Source organism: Anoplophora glabripennis, unplaced genomic scaffold (assembly GCF_000390285.2).
Source record: "Anoplophora glabripennis isolate ALB-LARVAE unplaced genomic scaffold, Agla_2.0 scaffold956, whole genome shotgun sequence".
NCBI classification, from domain to species: Eukaryota; Metazoa; Arthropoda; class Insecta; order Coleoptera; family Cerambycidae; genus Anoplophora; species Anoplophora glabripennis.
This window is the reverse complement of record NW_019417043.1, coordinates 132,330-149,881: the sequence shown is the minus strand read 5'-3', so window position 1 is coordinate 149,881 and position 17,552 is coordinate 132,330. Positions and strand designations below refer to the sequence as shown.

Below are 17,552 nucleotides of genomic sequence, written 5' to 3'. Positions count from 1 at the left end.
TTTTTTGTCTTGGCCCCCTTTTTTCTGTTCCACACTTAAATCCTCTAATATGTTTCATTCATAGATATTTTAATCAACATCGAGTAATGTACTATTTTGATACAGCAACATACTACCTATTTTACTCCCCATTATTTAGATTATTTGTTACACGGAAAACCTTTTTTGGATGTAAGTACCCGATAAATTTATTATTATATTTTCGTAAACGTTTCCTTGTGATTGGTTCTTGATCCTTCATCATTGTAATATTATTGAATTTTAATCTGTTTTAATCCTAATAGTCAATATGTATAATGATGTGTATGTTTATTTATTGTAATTATTTTAGTGTCCTGAAGAAGGCTTAAATATAGCCGAAACGTCGACCAACCAATAAACTGTTTTTTTTTTAAAAAAAAACTGACCCCATTCCCAAACAAATTACCTTCAAAATAATAATAATTATTATTATTATAATATCTATAGGCTGTCATTTATATGATGGCACAGTCCGTTTGCCACTACCGATTTTGTCACAAAATCACTGATTTAATGCTCTATTGATTGGCCTATAGGCAAAGTTCAATGCGGTTAATGTTGAATTTAATTTTTCTGAATTACTAAAACAGACATTTATGTACGTTCATTTTATGTTTGAGAAATGGTTTGAGAATATTCGTAGGGTGAAAATAAAATTACTTACCTGAATTGAAAATTTGGAACAACAAAAAATTGTGTTGCACTTTTATTATTTTTTTATTAGGTAATTTTGGAAGAAAAGACTGCAAGAAATATTGTGTATTACTTTATTATACCGTCAACATAAGATCTAAACAAGGACAATTTTGTGTACACTCCAGGACTTTTGGCTCCTCCACAAACGTCTCCCCAGGAAGTGATGCCTATGAGTGCGCCGGATAGGACCAGGGGACCACCAGAATCTCCCTAAAAACGAAAAAATATTATGATGACCATGTTATATAACAATTTTCAGTAGTATTGCTCAAATGGAAAACGATTGTATTTATTGAAGTTGTTTAAAATACGGGCAAACTAGGCACAAGTAATTTAAGGACAAAAAAAGGTTAACTTCTATTTATTATGCTCTAAAGTATCACCGTATTTGAGATTTCCCCTGTTTTACATAAAGAAATGTGTAATTTTCTCAAATCATTTTTTAGTGAAATCTAAATCGCTTGTTCTGGAGGCAATTCATGGGTAAATTCGAATTCTTCGCACACCAATTACAAAGATCAGTATTTCCAGTATTTGGTTGTGCAACCTGTATATAACTAAGGTGCAGGAATTCTACTTTTTTTTTTAATTTTCTTGCATTTTATGCCAAACTATAAAAGATGAACCCCTTCAGTGAGTCTAAAATTCATTTAAAATCTGAATTAAAGCTAATAATACCGTTATTTATTTTTGACGTTTGTTATGAGGAGTTATATTAAATATAAGGTTCATTCAACAATGAAGGATGCGTAGAACAAAGTCCGAGAAAATTCAAATTAAGATAAGATTGCAGCGCCGCTTTTAGTAATGAAAGTAATTTATTAATTTGATTAAATTTTGATAATAATAAGCATTTACTAAACGGAAAGAGAATGAAGCAAGTTAATCTAAATCTGGCATGGAATTATTTATTTCTATTATTAAATTCTTCTGTGTAAACATACAAAATACGAGTATAGTCCGTACAATATTTGTTGAGACGAATAAGCCAATAAGTTCTGTTATCTGAACTACTGTAACAATTTACCGCCACAAGAGGCGTGCCTTGAAATTATCCGCCAATGTCTTTCTATACCTACACCGTGTCCACCTAGTTCGCGTAAGTCCAATACCTAGGTTAATAAAAGATATAACTTAATTTTTTTTTCTATAGGGCTACCTACTTTCCCGAGCTGCACAAAATGAAAATACAGAGTGTTCAGTTATTCCTAGGCAGGTATCAACTTGATTTTTTTAAATGGCAACCTCAATTTTTTATGGTATTATCGAATTGTACGTGAAAAATTAACGGGACTTTGTGTTATGATCCCTATTAAAATATTGATAGTTTTCGCGATAATCGACTTTTAATTTTTTTTGCTATGTTTCGTCACTTCTAGTAGTTGACATTTACAGGGTGTTGCAGATATACCTTCAATTAGACGTTTCTGGAAAACTACGCGTACTGGATTTCTGAAAATGTATGTACGGGGGTTTCTCCTAATGTTCTATCGATTAAAAATATTGGCGTCGCCGTGGAACTTAAGTAAACGTCAACTCGCTTATTTCAAATGGAATGTACTATTTTTTATTTAATTTTTGGATTCTACATCGAATTTTAAGGTAAGTTTTATAACCTTACTTTATCCTTAAACTCAATAGTTTTTTAAATATTTTGACTTTTTCAAAATTTTTGAAAAAAACATACCTACACTTAATCGGTTCTATCTCCTCCAATTTTTAAGATAGGAAGCTGAAATTTTAGATGGTCAATACCAAAACGTGTCCAAATATCTGGAATATTCGAAAGTTGGTGCATGTTACACAGGGCGTCTAAAAAACACGGACCAATTGTGTCAAATTGAAAGTTTAATAACTCGCTTATTTTAAATAGAACACCCTGTGTTTTATAATGCCAGTAGATGCACCTGTTAATTCTCTTTCCATTGGTATAAGCATTCCCTATACCTAAATCCCACCGATTTTGAGATATTTGAACATAAGTACAGAGACGAATATAATCCGACAGTTAGCTGTAGGTTGGCTGTGGAAAAACATTTAAATGTCACCAAGTGTCATTACTTATTTAACAGATTTGCTGTCGTTGCCGTAAAGCGAGTTTGTCGATTTTCCAAGTGTTTTCAATAACAATGGCACACTCTGGGTACACACACGACGACTACACGTCGGGGTAAATCGTCAGGTTGCAAATGGTGTATTAACATAAATGAAAATGGCTTCCATTTATGCTTCTTCAGAATTCTGTGAATAGTTCCTATTGATAGACGTGAATTTATTATGCATCTCTAATTGACGCCTGTGGATAAGCGGTGAAAAATGCCAATACATTTACTTCATTTTCTTCGTTGTCCACTGATGTCTTACTTTTATCATGTTTCTGGAGAAACTTTCCATTCTCAGAACAATTCTTTAATAGTCTTCTGACCATATCATGACTTGGTCTGTGCTTATTTGGATATCTTTCTGCAAACATGTGACATGTTCTACTAACAATTCTATTACACTCCCCGTAAATGATAATTAAATTTAAAAAGTCGTGTGTGTACCCAGAGTGTGCCATTGTTATTGAAAACACTTGGAAAATCGACAAACTCGCTTTACAGCAATGACAGCAAATCTGCTAAATAAGTAATGACACTTGGTGTCATTAAATGTTTTTCCACAGCCAACCCACAGCTAACTGTCGGATTATATTCGTCTTTGTACTTATATTCAAATATCTCAAAATCGGCGGGATTTAGGTATAGGGAATGCTTATACCAATGGAAAGAGAATTAACAGGTGCATCTACTGGTATTATAAAACACAGGGTGTTCTATTTAAAATAAGCGAGTTATTAAACTTTCAATTTGACGCAATTGGTCCGTGTTTTTTAGACGCCCTGTGTAACATGCACCAACTTTTTGAGGTCTTTTAGCCTAAAGGTCATATGACGCCTGCTACTCACCTGACATGTATCCTTCCCTCCTTCCGCATACCCAGCACAGAACATCCTATCCGTGATTCCACCAACACCAGTCCCATAGTACCCCGCACAGGTAGTTGTGGTTATCGTGGGTAAAGAAACGGTGTGCAGCTGGGTGGGAATGGCCCCATCGTTCGTCAATTGACCCCAACCTGTTGCAACGGCCAAATCACCGTTTCTTATTGCTGTGTTGGCGGCTATCATGGTAATCAAAGCGATGTTTGTTCCGAGCGTCAGTCTCGATTTTAGTTTAAGAACGGATATGTCATAGTCGTAGGTGTCGGGGTTGAACTGGGTGTGCTGGTATATTTGTGACACTGCTACTACTGTGCCTCCTGAGTTGTGGAACGAAGATCCAGCTCTGATGGATAACTGGCTTGCTGGGATTCTTAAAAAGAACAAAATTAATTGATAGAAGAAAGATTGGGATTCAGGACTTGATAATTTTTACGCCCATTTTCTTTTTTATCTTTCTGTCTGAGAAGAAATAGTACTGACTAAAAAATATTTTTCGGATTTTAAGGAAATATATATATATATATAAAACAATTGACTGTTGTATTTCGACGACATAAACCAAACTTTTGTTTTTTCTTAATGGAACATTTTTCTGATTAAAACAATATGCCTTCACAAATGATTACAAGCCACGTGACCAGTAATTTTGTCTGGAACAGTGACTTTATTTTCTTGGCGTTTATTTTTCGGTAAAATTGAAACAATAAGATTAAAATTACACTAAAACGCAACATTCTGTTTCGTCGACTGGTGGTTAATGTAATTTTTCACGAGATTCTATTCAACTAATCAGTGATCGGATTATCTCGATGTAAAGGTTTGTCTTTATTCATTGTAAATGAATCATTAATATTGGTGACGCTATGATTTAGGGATATTTGGTTGGCAGTACCAACCATGCATTGTTGCAACATTTCCGAATTCTCTGTATTTTGCATTGTTTTACTTTAACGAGATGAATCGATTTTTACAAAATATATTTTTGCTGTTCATTATAAGAACTATGTTTGACCATAAATAGTGAATCTGATTGATAATAGTAATATTTAATGGCTAATAAAATAATCCTTAACTAGAATTCAAAAGTGAAAGTTCAGTAAACTTGTAGAATATGTTACTGATCTTAATTTCCACATACAAATTCTTTTACCGATGAGTTTATGTCTTACCTGAAGAGGAGTTAATAATCTTCATAATTCTGTGACACTATCTAAGAAAGAGGTATTTTCATCATAAATTCAAAATTACACTGTAAAAAAATTTACCCAAATTTCACTCAATTTTACTCAATAATGTATCAATTTCTGTCCACACCCGATTGAATGAAATTTTCACACTGTTAGTATGAGTACAACTGATTCTGAGTCAGACTATTGCATCAGAAATGTGTGACTTTTGACTCTGTTCTGAGTAACCAATTTAGAGTTGACTTGGTTTTTAATTAACTACTTAAATATTGTCTGCAAAAATAAATCATTCATAAATGATTAATTAGGACATACATTGTTGAAATTAATTCACTTCGCGGGTCCTGGCTGAGACCCACCAATTGAGACCCGCCGCACGATGGCGGTGGGTCAAACGGCATTTTTTATGTCAAAATTGAATATCACAAAGAAGAATTAACGAATCGTTTTACATTTTTTTTTAAATTAAAGCTTATTTGATTCAGATTTAGGGAAAATTATTGCCAATGTCATGATCCCCTATTTTGGGAATGAAAATGAAGGGTGAATAGGTGAAAAAAGTGAAAATCGATTTTCTTCGTTTAAAAATCTTATATATTCGATAAATACAGTGAAATTAAAAGACATTATGGCGGAATCAATGCTCAATTGAAACAAGTTATGGAAAAATTAATGAAAATATTTTCATTTATTTCAGTGAAAGTACTCAGTTTTAGTTTAAATATAATCACAAAGGAGTAAAATGACCAAAATGCCCAATATTGAGTGAACATGTACTCAATAATTTGACTCTAGGGATTCACTCCGAACCTTTATTGTTTTCACTCACACCGTTTTCTTTACTGTGTAACCTGTGAGTCGGTATATATATTTTATTCCAATCAGATTGCTACATTAAACCTCTGTGAAGAAATGTTTTGTATGCGATCTTGCTCCAGCAGATTCTTCACAAAACGTTTGAGGATTATTTAATTAAGTATACCCAGGACCTGTAAGAGACGAGATACACCTTATCGTGGCTTCCTAGATCACCGAATTTAAATCCTTGCGATTTTTTTTTTGAGGGCCCTTAGAGAAAATGTTTTCAATTTGCTACGAAGAATAATAATATCGCCATATTTTTTAAATATTTTATTACTTTTTTCATTCATTCAAAAGTTGAAATTAGCAGTATTCCCAGAGACAACATTTCCCTAATCATTGTAAACCTCTACAATCGATTTATTAATTAGGTAGAGAGTAATAGGTAAGGGAGTATTAGGTAATAGAGTGTGTGTGTGTGTGTGCGTGTGCGTGTGTCCGTGTGTCCGTCCGTCCGTCCGTCCGTCCGTCCGTCCGTCTGTCTGTCTGTAGGATTCTCATCACTCCACATATGCAAATTATGAAGTGTCCGCAGTGTATCGAGACAATAAAATATATGAAAACTAATGTTCACAAAACTTTAAACAAGTAACTTCTTCGGCCATTTCGTTTAACTCCTGCTCAAGAACTTGAAAATTTAGATCCCAACGTACATTTACAATTTTGACCTTGGGTGGTGAATGGCTTCGCAGAGGATCATAATTTGCTTCAAAAATTGTTTTGAACCGACGAATCTTGTTTTACAAGGAACGGAGTTGCAAATTTTCATAATTTGCATGTGTGGAGTGACGAGAATCCTAAAGAAACACGACAATAATGACGTTACCTGATAACCACAGCAATCAACATCTTGTTTTCATCGCCTATTGAACTGAAAGTTTTAAAACCTTGACACTGCTACGCAAACCGAAACGCACAGACCTGCAAATAATACCATTTTTCTCAATAATGGTTTTCTGGAGGCGATTTTCTCAAGAGACAATTTTTTTTTAAATAAAACAATCTTGTCAATGTTGCTGCCCGTTTTGAAAAAATACGAGCACTGTAAAAGTTTTGACCGCTAAAAGAGAGAGGTAACTGGAGAAAACCAATTAAAACCCAATATATCGATTTGACTAAAGCTTTAAGAAATAATACGCCATATTAGTCTAAATTTTAACGCGATCCTTAAAAGGGTTATAAAGCTATTAATTAAATTAGTTTTATTTTTGACAACATTGAAGGCTTGTAAGAGAATTTTTTTTTTTAATTAACTTTTTTTTTCGCAAATCGTATTTATTTATCGTCGTGAATATGCAGTCAAACGTTGTCGGTGAAATTTGCGGATACCTTGTATTTCTTAGAAACTTTTATGAAACAAGTTTGCTTTTTTGCCCTTCAAAAGATATATGTACAGTGTATCCCACCGGGAATCACCGCGATCGATATCTGGAAAAGTACTTATTTGAAAAATTTTAAAATTTGGCAAGTTATTAAAATTGGTGGGGGAAACAAAACTAAAATATTTTCAAGGTCATAGCACTTTCGGTTATACCGGAAGTCGACGCCAACTTCGTTATTTTAATTGGAACACCCTATATATTTTTGCATTTTTGGATTCTACTTGAAATTCTAAGGTCACTTTGTATAACAAACCTAGTTCCTAAAATTTGTAGTTTTTGAGATATTGACATTTTTATGAAAAATTTGACAGGTGCAAGGGTTGTGCGAGGTCCTCTGTATTTTATTCCACCAATTAGATATCAATTTGAGATTCGATATGTGAGTAGAACACGTATGGAACAAACTTCCAAAATATCCATAAATTATAAAATATGATACCGAGTGTTTAATTTTCGACTATACATTTTGATAACTTCAAAGAGTTATAACTTTGTTAACTTAAATGGAACACCCTGTATTTTTTTGGCCTATCTTGTGCAGAAATTAATTATCTTTCACATGATGTAGGCATTGTAGGGGCTGTGGTTACTAATTTTAGAGATAATTGCAATTTTTACTTTTATTTTTCAATTTTCACGTTAACTTAATTTTACCAAGGGGTCTATGAGTAGGAACAATCGTTATTGACAATCAAACTATTAAACAACGAGTTGTCAAAGTGTGTAGTAAAATTTTAGTAATGAGAATTATTTTAATTTGTTTATTATTTTTACGGACAATGTAACAAAGCAATATCAAGAACGTGATACATTTACAGCGCGATATCCAGGCCAAGTAAACCCCTAAAGCGGAGTATATCAAAGCGTCTAGTAGAATTTTTTTGAAATTTCGGCTCTGTCATAGTAAAATCAGATAGATGAATACCTGTTGTGGATAATGATTTTGTTAAACACATTTGGTATTTGGTTCTACAGGTTATACAGTGACGTTGCAAAGAACTCCTGTAACATTATGGGAAAGTCACATTAAAAAAAACTAGTTGAAACTAAAGACAAAATAGAATCGGTACTAGATAAATTTCTAATGCAATAAATGTTCAAAATTCCGGCCTGCAACTTCCAAGCATTTCTCACATCTATGAATGAATCCTTCATGAGTAGCTCGTCTAATTAACAGTGGAGATAGATTTTGGAACGCATCTCTGACCCTCTGAATGCAGTCTTCCTTTGTAGTTAGTGGAGCTTTGTAGACTTTGGACTTTATAGTTTCCCAAGAAAGGTCCATTATTTGCAATCCACTGATCGTAGAAACTCTGCTGAAGAAAATTGTTAACTATGTAACCATTATATGAAGGTGCGCCATCATGTTGATAAAACAGCTTCCTGTGTTCTTCTAAATTCAAATTTTCTAAATAGTCAAGATTTTGTAAGATATGCAGATACCTTTCACCTACAATAAAATATTATTACTAAGTTTTAATTAATTTTATCACATTCTTTTACTTACTATTTAAATTATTATCATAAAATTCTAGTGCCACGACTTCATTATTTCTTATGGCACAGTAAACATTAAATTGCCAACTATTTTGGAAATTTCGTTCCCGAGTTACATGCGGATTTGTGTCACACCAGTAATGCGAATTATGTCTATTAAATAATCCATTTTTTGTAAACTTGGATTCATCACTCCATATAATATTGTCCAAAAAGGAAATGTCATCTTGGTATCTCATCAACATAAACTCACAAAACTGAATCCGTTTTAAAAAGTCTGCTTCGTTTAATTTTTGCACCATATGTAAAGAATATGGGTGAAATTTATGTTTATGAAGAATTCTATGAATCGAACTTTTGGCGAGACCAGATTCCAGTGCCGCTTGCTTAATTGACATAGTTGGAAATGCTCTAAAGTAACCTAATATTGCAATTTCGACATTTTCATTATCCACAACAGGTTTTCTTCTATCCGGTTTTATTACTACAGATCCGAAATTTCTAAAATTTTCTACCAGACGCTTTACTGTACTTCGCGAGGGCTTTACCTTGTCTGGATATCGTACTGCAAATGTATCACATGTTCTTGATATTACTTTGTTACATTGTCCGTAAATAATAAATAAATTAAAATAATCCTCATTACTAAAATTTAAACGCTGGCCAGGCATCTTGTGTAATAATTGCTTCTTTACTATACACTATTATTTGACAACTTATTGTTGTTTGATAGTTTGATTGTCAATAACGATTGTTCCTACCCATAGACCCCTTGATAAAGTTAAGTTAATGTGAAAATTGAAGAAAAAGTAAAAAATTGCAATTATCTCTAAAATTAGTAACCACAGCCCCTACAATGCCTACATCACGTGAAAGATAATTAATTTCTGCACAAGATAGGCCAAAAAAATACAGGGTGTTCCATTTAAGTTAACAAAGATATAACTCTTTGAAGTTATCAAAATGTACAGTCGAAAATTAAACACTCGGTATCATATTTTATAATTTATGGATATTCTGGAAGATTGTTCCATACGTGTTCTACTCATATACCGAATCTCAAATTGATATCTAATTGCTGGAATAAAATACAGAGGACCTCGCACAACCTTGCATCTGTCAAATTTTTCATAAAAATGTCAATATCTCAAAAACTACAAAATTTAGGAACTAGGTTTGTTATACAAAGTGACCTTAGAATTTCAAGTAGAATCAAAAAATGCAAAAATATATAGAGTGTTCCATTTAAAATAACGAAGATAGCATCGACTTCCGGTATTACCGGAAGTGCTATGACCTTGAAAATATTTTAGTTGTATTGCACCCACTGACTTTGATAAGCTGCCAAATTTTCAAATTTTTCAAATAAGTACTTTTCCAGGTATCGATATCGATGGCAGCGATTCCCGGTGGGATACACTGTATAAAGGAAAACACTTGTTCAGTCAAATCGGCTACTGAATAAGATATTTTCACTGTTTATATTTATTATTAACATAAATCATTTGTTTCTAAAAACCGTACCGCTATGTCTAAATTTCCCTAAAACTTCATTTTTTAATGAATATAGAGAGGTATCGATAGATTTCTTTAATAAGAAAAAAGGATGGCGGAAAAAAATATTATTGAAAAAAAGAAAAATAATTTTGGTGATGTCACAGGCCTTAAGACGATTTGTGGCATGATGTTATAACATCATGCCGCAAATATTTCAACTTGCTGTTCCCTATTTGCTCTTTCAATCCATTAGTTATGCATGATATATTTCAAAAAGTGTTAGCACAATAAATATTGCTACTGTTTAACATATCAGATTCATATAGAAAGAAAATTTTCACATCAAAGCATGGTTGAATCAAATTAAAACCGAGTTTAAATAAAGAGAACATATTTTCAAACGATATTTTTCTGTACATACCTTTTCAGAGGAATAGTTTAAATCAGGAGATTTCTGTGCCTCAAAGACAAAAAGTTGTATGGAAAAGACGTTTGCTATTTTTAAGCTGAATTTAAAATTGTACTTTTTTCATTTTATTTGGGGAATACTAGAAAACGACATTCTTGTTTTGTTTGTAAACAACTTATATATGAGATCAAATATTTAAAAAATGTATCGGAACATTATTATATAAAATATGATGGGATTTATAATACTCTAGGATACACTAATCCCAGTTGGTTTTCCCTTTAAACCGCGTTGATTAAAATAGGATTTCCAACGGACAAAACAAGTCGTCTGACCTTGAATATTCCTAGAACTTAGTTATTGCACTTTTTATTTATTTTTTAATGACCTAGATAGGCGATGTTTATTATTATGTTTTGTTCAACAATTTAAGATAATTTCAAATATATTTAGTTGTTCTACAAAAGAACTTTAAAAACATCCATTACTGTGGTAAGTTGGTTTAGGAACAGCAAAACACATTTTCAATTTTTTATGTTAATTACTAAATTACAAAGACATACTTAAAGAAATTGCGAATTTTGTTACTTACTTATAAGTGCAGTGGGCGGCAGTAAGAATATAAGTATTACTTATTATGCTTCCACCACACGAGTGACTGCGATTATGAAGGATTGAAACCTGGTAAGGATAATTAGATATGTTGGCGGGTGTACCACCGACTATTCTTCCTCCAGGTATGGCGTTTCCTGAAATGAAGTTATATGAACACACTGAAAGTTTTATTCTGAAGAAAACTGTTGCATTATCAGGAGATAAAAACCAATATCCCTTGACATTTTGTTTTGTCATTTTAGGGCCTGATATTACCGACAATTTCTGACAACAGAATATATGTAAACACTAGCTTAAATTTCTCAATTTATGATATCATGGTTAGACTATATTGGCTAATAAGGCTGCAATAACATTGCTATTTTTATATATCCAAAACAAGGTGTCCAAATATTTATTTTTCACCAGATTGAGGTAAATTTTGAAAAATATGGCAACAGCGCCTCAGAGGTCTTAGGAACAACTTCTTGGTTATAGAGTTTTAAATGTCCTTGACTTAAAATATTCGAGAAACTCCCTTATCCCTTGGCTATAACCTTTTTAGAGTCGAGTAACAGAATAACAATTTGTGAAAAAGAACTTCTATTGAGCAGGCACTTCTAATGTCAAATATATCCCCTTTGTTGAATCACAAAAATTATTTCTTCTTTCCCTGAACATTGTATTGGGAGTTTGTAAAAAAAAGAAAAGAAAAACTTCGTAAAAGTCACGAATAGAGATCGTGCTGACAAAATTAAAAGAGTGCTTCTTATGTACATTTCTTGCATTCGCGAAACAGTGACGCACATGAGGAAATGTTCTATCGGATATTGAGACAATGGAGGTATGGCATTAATGACGTTCAAACTCAGCTATGGTGGGTGACTATTGCTGACTTCTGAAACGAAACGATTCAACACAAGAAAAACAGATGCATTTGTTTTTTTAAAGAAAAACAAACTTGAAAATATATTTTAAAAAGTCAAGCAGTCGAGTCTTGGTTGTCAACGGATAAATAAAAAATTTTGTGATTTCATTTTGACGCGCATGTAGAAGGTGATGGAACGTTTGCCAGAAAATGTTCGACTTTAAGCCGATGCTGCATCTTTGGGATTGTTTTTATCAAAATGTAAAGAAATTTGCAACAAGGAATATACGTTCGAGGTGGGAAGACAGAAAATAAACTCGGAAAAAGTTTTCTTGGCATATTTTTTACAAAGGGTTGATTATCAAATTATTGTTAACAAATTGCAATCTATTGTAACGAAAATATAATTCCCCGACTATGGGAGCTCAGTATTCAATACTCAAATCTACATTGAACATCTATGGAAATGAAGATTTTAGTAATATCACAAATTGAGTCTTTATAAACCAAAACATTGTGAATACACAAACCAAAAAATCGTGTTTATCTTCTTCGAAAGAAATCAACAAATTTCTTGTAGGCTCACCAGATGATAGCTTTTTATTGATGAACATACGTTTTTCACTTATTCTAAGTTGTTTCACTTAATTATTTTGTGTTTAGGTAGCTACTGCTTTTATTTGCATAGAGCATATATAGGGTGTTTCTTTGTAGATGTCACAAATCCGGGAGGGTATTTCGTGGCCAAAAATCAGGATTTTTTGTTATATAAATGTAGGGTCTTAGGACAGCCATTATCCAGGTACAACGGGTTTTAAAAAATAAAAAAGTTTTTAATTTTTATATTCTAAACCGCTTGAGATAATTTAACCAAATTCAGTGCGGTATGAAACAAAAAATTACCAGGTTTAGAAACTTACCAGTTGCGGAGGTATCATCGATCATTATTTGCCAAAAAAAAAAAAAAAAATATCTCTCCCTGTATAATATTACAAATAAAATAAGTCATCATATGCGCCATTGTATTATCTCCACTTTTTGTTTATTTGCACTTTTTTGTATTCCAAACCGATTTACAACAAATTTGTTTATTTCATCAAGATAATAACAAAATAACTAATTAACAATGTAATTACTTTACTATGATTTATTATCACAAATGTTGGAAATGGCCACCTTCAACCATAATACATGTTTCAGGTCATCTTGAAATTGCAGCTCGAACACGTGCAAAAATTCCAGGAGTAGCTCTTATCACATCACAAGCAGTTATAATTTGTTGACTTAAGTGCTCCTTAGATTCAATGTGAACTTTGTAAACTTGTCGTGAGATGTCCCCAAACAAAAAATCAATAGGGCTGATATCGGTTGATCAAGGTGGCTAAGGTTGACCTGGTTCTTAAATGCCTCGTCCAAATCACATTATTACCGAATATTTCATTTAAAAATTCACGAGCGGTCAAACTAAAATGTGGGGACCCCCTCATGCATAAACTTTTCAAGAAAATGTCTGTAGCAGGTACCGCTTAAACTTCTTGGTAGGCCCAACAAGAAAAGTTCCAATTATACCCACCCATTCATTCAAAGAAAACTGATGTTTAAATCGAGATTCCATTATGGCATGAGCTCTTTCATCAGACCTATCGTGTTTATTGTGGAATTTTATTGTAGCATATCTAGAAAAATTAGCTTCGTCGGTAAACAATATGCCAACGATAAAGTCAACATTTTGTTCAATTTTTTGCAAAATCGTGAAAAAATTCTTAGCGAGCAGGATAGTGTTGTGGCAGTACTGCTTGAACCTTTTGTGATACGGCTATAACTGTTGATGCTTCAGAACGGACCAAACTAATTTATGATTCACATTAAGATTTGCTTCCTAGTATTTGCATCATCTTCAAATTCGTGTAGAATAGCTGCTTCCAACTCAGGCGTTCTAAAACTCAAAGGTCTTCCAGGAATTGGACCTTTCTGAAATGATCCTGACTCCGAAAACGTTGAAAAATATTTCTGAACATTCTTGGATTTGGAGTTGGATGATTTGGAAATATTTCCATATACATTCGCTTAACCTCAGTCATTAGCCTTAGCCATTTCCATCTGCAAGGCCATAAATGTAAACCATATTGGCCATTTCAGAATTTGAATATGCATAGGCCATTATTAAAAATTAATCTTTATAAAAAAATAAGCTTAATTTAACAACACAATATTAAATAAGATGATGGCTTCTTATTATTGTAGTTTTGCATGGACGTCTTAAAATATGTTTAAGTAATTTAAGCAACTGTAAAAATGCACTTGATCAAATAAATCAGTTTTGCTGTTAATCGGTTTGGAATACAAAAAATGTAAAGAAACATTTTATTTGCAGTATTATACATAGTGGAGGAAAAGTAGCCTTAAAATATGCATTATTTCGAAATAATTAGCAGAGCCATGAATATTCATAAAACTTTTTGCAATCGCCTTGAAATGGCTTGTAGAAAAAAGTTATAAACTTATATTTGTACGCTAATTATTATTCAATTGTTTAAACAATAAAAAATGTTTTTTCAAAGATTATTTTAAATAAATCAAAAAATTTCAAACCAATTTTAATCAAATTGATGCGATAGGGGTAGGGGTTTTCGAGGTCACTGAATAAGAATGTGATGTTAAAAAATAAAAATTCAAAATGGCTGATCCAATATGGCCGACTTTTTTAAACAATTTATTAAAACCTGACAATTTTCAAAGCAATCTTAATCAAATTGGTATTATAGGGGTTTTCGAAGTCGCTGAACAATTATATTTTATCAGAAAATAAAAATTCAAAATGGTTGATCCAATACCGTCGACTCTTAAAAAATTTATTTAAAAATTACATTTTCAAAGCAATTTTACTCATATTGATATTTTTAGGATTTTTCAGATCATTGAACAAATATAAAATGAAATCAACTAGTTAAATTTTAAAGAAATTTGGGTATGATGTTTAGGGTACTGCAAAATGTCAATATATGGGATTCTTAATTCATAAATTTACTAAATATGAAAAAGTATTAAAAATAGAAATATAAAAAAATAACAATTTTCAATTTTCATTCTCTTGAATCATTGTAAGCTCTGGTAATTGGTCTGATTCTCGTTCTTCTTCGAAAAATGCTTGGCAATTGAGGCAATCAGTTCCGGAACAATTAGAGCATGCTATGGTGCAGAGTAGATCCGCCTTCCGGCAACCGCAATTATTACCACAGCCACTTTTGCATCCGCAAAAAATCATTTCGAGAAATTCACTTGGTGCTGGATCTTGAGTCATAAAAGTTGGAGTCATACCCGAATCTCTCCGTTAGACACGTAGCATGCGCCAGGTGAGCTCCGCTCACCGAGAAGTCGTCCTCTCTATATCTTTCTAATACTCAAAAATATAATTCCCGAATCACGAGAATGAATTACATTACCAGTTAAATTTCTACTATATAATTTCATCGTGAAAAAATATAGGTAGAACTGAATCTCGCGACAATTTAGTGGAAAACCGTATTTTTTCGTATTTTGTACAATATTATAGTAACAAAAAATTTTTTTTCGTTGATTATACTTTTTTAAGATCATAGTTTGAAAATATATTGGTTAAACAAGCAAAAAAAATTTGTTTGTGTTTCTTTAAATTTTATTATAAATTCAACGTTTAAATAAAACAAAATGAACCATCTTAAAGTATAGTTTTCAAGCTTCAAAAAATGCTCCTGTAAAGTTACATTATCATATTCTGAACTCAAGTTATTGGACTTTAACGTGACCTAAAATATCAAATTTGCCTCTTTTTAAATTATTGAATATTTCGAGTGTTGAATTTTTCGAATTAAAATGTTTTTTAGATAAAGATTTGTTTTTATATCACACTATTTTAAATGCTATTTCAAAAGTAATCTGAAAGTTTTAGATTTTTATCTTAAAAATTAAAAAATGGCAGATCTTTAATTGTTATTATCTTTATTTACCACTATTCCTGTAAATATATTTTTTCGATTTTAAAATCATGATAACTTGTTAGCTACAAGATTCCTCTTTCATTTAAATTTTTTTGGACTTAGATAAAATAGATCAAAAGTTATAACAGATTTAGTGGATAACGCGCTCCTCGAGTCCTGCGCCAAGTGCCGACGTTTTACATTTTCGTACGACTTAAAAAAAATCTACAACCCACAGTTTTCATTTTAGAAAATAACTATATACATTTTTCATGTAAAATTTCCCTTTCTTTCGATTGGCGCAACTAGTTTTTTTTAAAAAAAACTGAATTTGTTTAGATATACTATAAACCATGGAATCTTGCAACTAATTTGTTAAATAAATAATCAAGCGTACACTCTACGCTTGGTAACTTTTTATATGTTGTTCCTGATATCCTCACAAGTGTGTCCTTAAGGAGCGGTCTTTCACAATTTTGAGTCATGGTTTTGTCTAGGCAGAACACAATAATCAGTAGACTGTTTTTCAACTACCGACCAAATCTATAATTCAATCTGTACGCATTAATACTCAGAAATATACCTACACATATACTGTCAGATTCCTGAAAATAGAAACCACTACTTTGAAGCGTTGTAAAGGTTAAAAAAGCTACAATGTAGATATGTCTCGAAGATTGGGTAGAACATTTTGAACACCAATCCTCTCGCTACCACTACTGTTGCTCTCACAAAAAAAAATGAGTCTCTTTATGTTAGTTTTGATAATGGAATCTAAATTCACAATGCAGCTTTTCAGTTTTATATAAATAATAATAAATTGTTTAATGTGTTTATTTAAATTATAGTAGCCTAGAATTATAGTTCCTAGCCTATTAGAAATAGTTTCCAGCATTCAGACCCAATCGGATTTGATTCGAAACAATGAACTTTGAATCTTATTTATGTATTATACAGGGTGTTTCAGGAATAAGTCGACAAACTTTAAGGAGATATTCCTCATAAAAAAATAAGAAAAAAATCAAGTATAATTTTTTTTCCAGAGACGCTTCATTTCCGAAATTAGGGCGTTAAAGATTTTTAAACAACTTCTAAATGAAGAAGGCTATTTAAGCCAAATTTGGCATGACACATCTTCTTATAAGATACCATTTTTCCATAGAAGTAGAAGTCCCGCAAGCAACCAGTGCCGGAGTTTTGGAAACTCATTAAATTATAAAAAAAATTAATACGGCCCTACTGAAAATAAAAAATGATGCTGTTTTTATATAGAACACTTAGTTAATGACAAAAAGTGTACATTCACTTTTTTCCTAACTCTTATTATATAGTTTCATGGCAAAATCGTTTTTTCGGAAGGGTGCTTCTGGATTCTGTCGATTAACTTTAAAATGAACCTCAACAAAAATTTTCGAATAGGCTGCTGTCAAGCAATGTTAATTTGACGTTTTAAATGTTATTTTGCGAATTGTTGCATAAATTATCCATTAGATAAAGCGTTCAAACTAATAATAAAAATAAGTTTAATAATGCCGTCCATATTTTCGAACAATGAATATGCTGATATGGTCTTTGTATATGGTTTTTGTGATGGAAATGCC

The 17,552-nt window shown here is 32.0% G+C and overlaps 1 protein-coding gene across 1 annotated transcript in view; it reads right to left on the bottom strand.

The window, feature by feature from the left end:
* Positions 1–774: 774 nt before the first annotated feature.
* LOC108912350 (trypsin-3-like) overlaps positions 775–17,552 on the bottom strand; it is a 24,435-nt gene continuing 7,657 nt past the window's right edge. The window contains exons 2-4 of the mRNA XM_018717559.1: positions 11,126–11,282; positions 3,665–4,070; positions 775–927 (exon numbers count right to left, since the gene is read on the bottom strand). Of these exons, the coding sequence (XP_018573075.1) occupies positions 784–927; positions 3,665–4,070; positions 11,126–11,282 (707 nt within the window). The 3' untranslated portion in view covers positions 775–783. The remainder of the gene's footprint in view (positions 928–3,664; positions 4,071–11,125; positions 11,283–17,552) is intronic.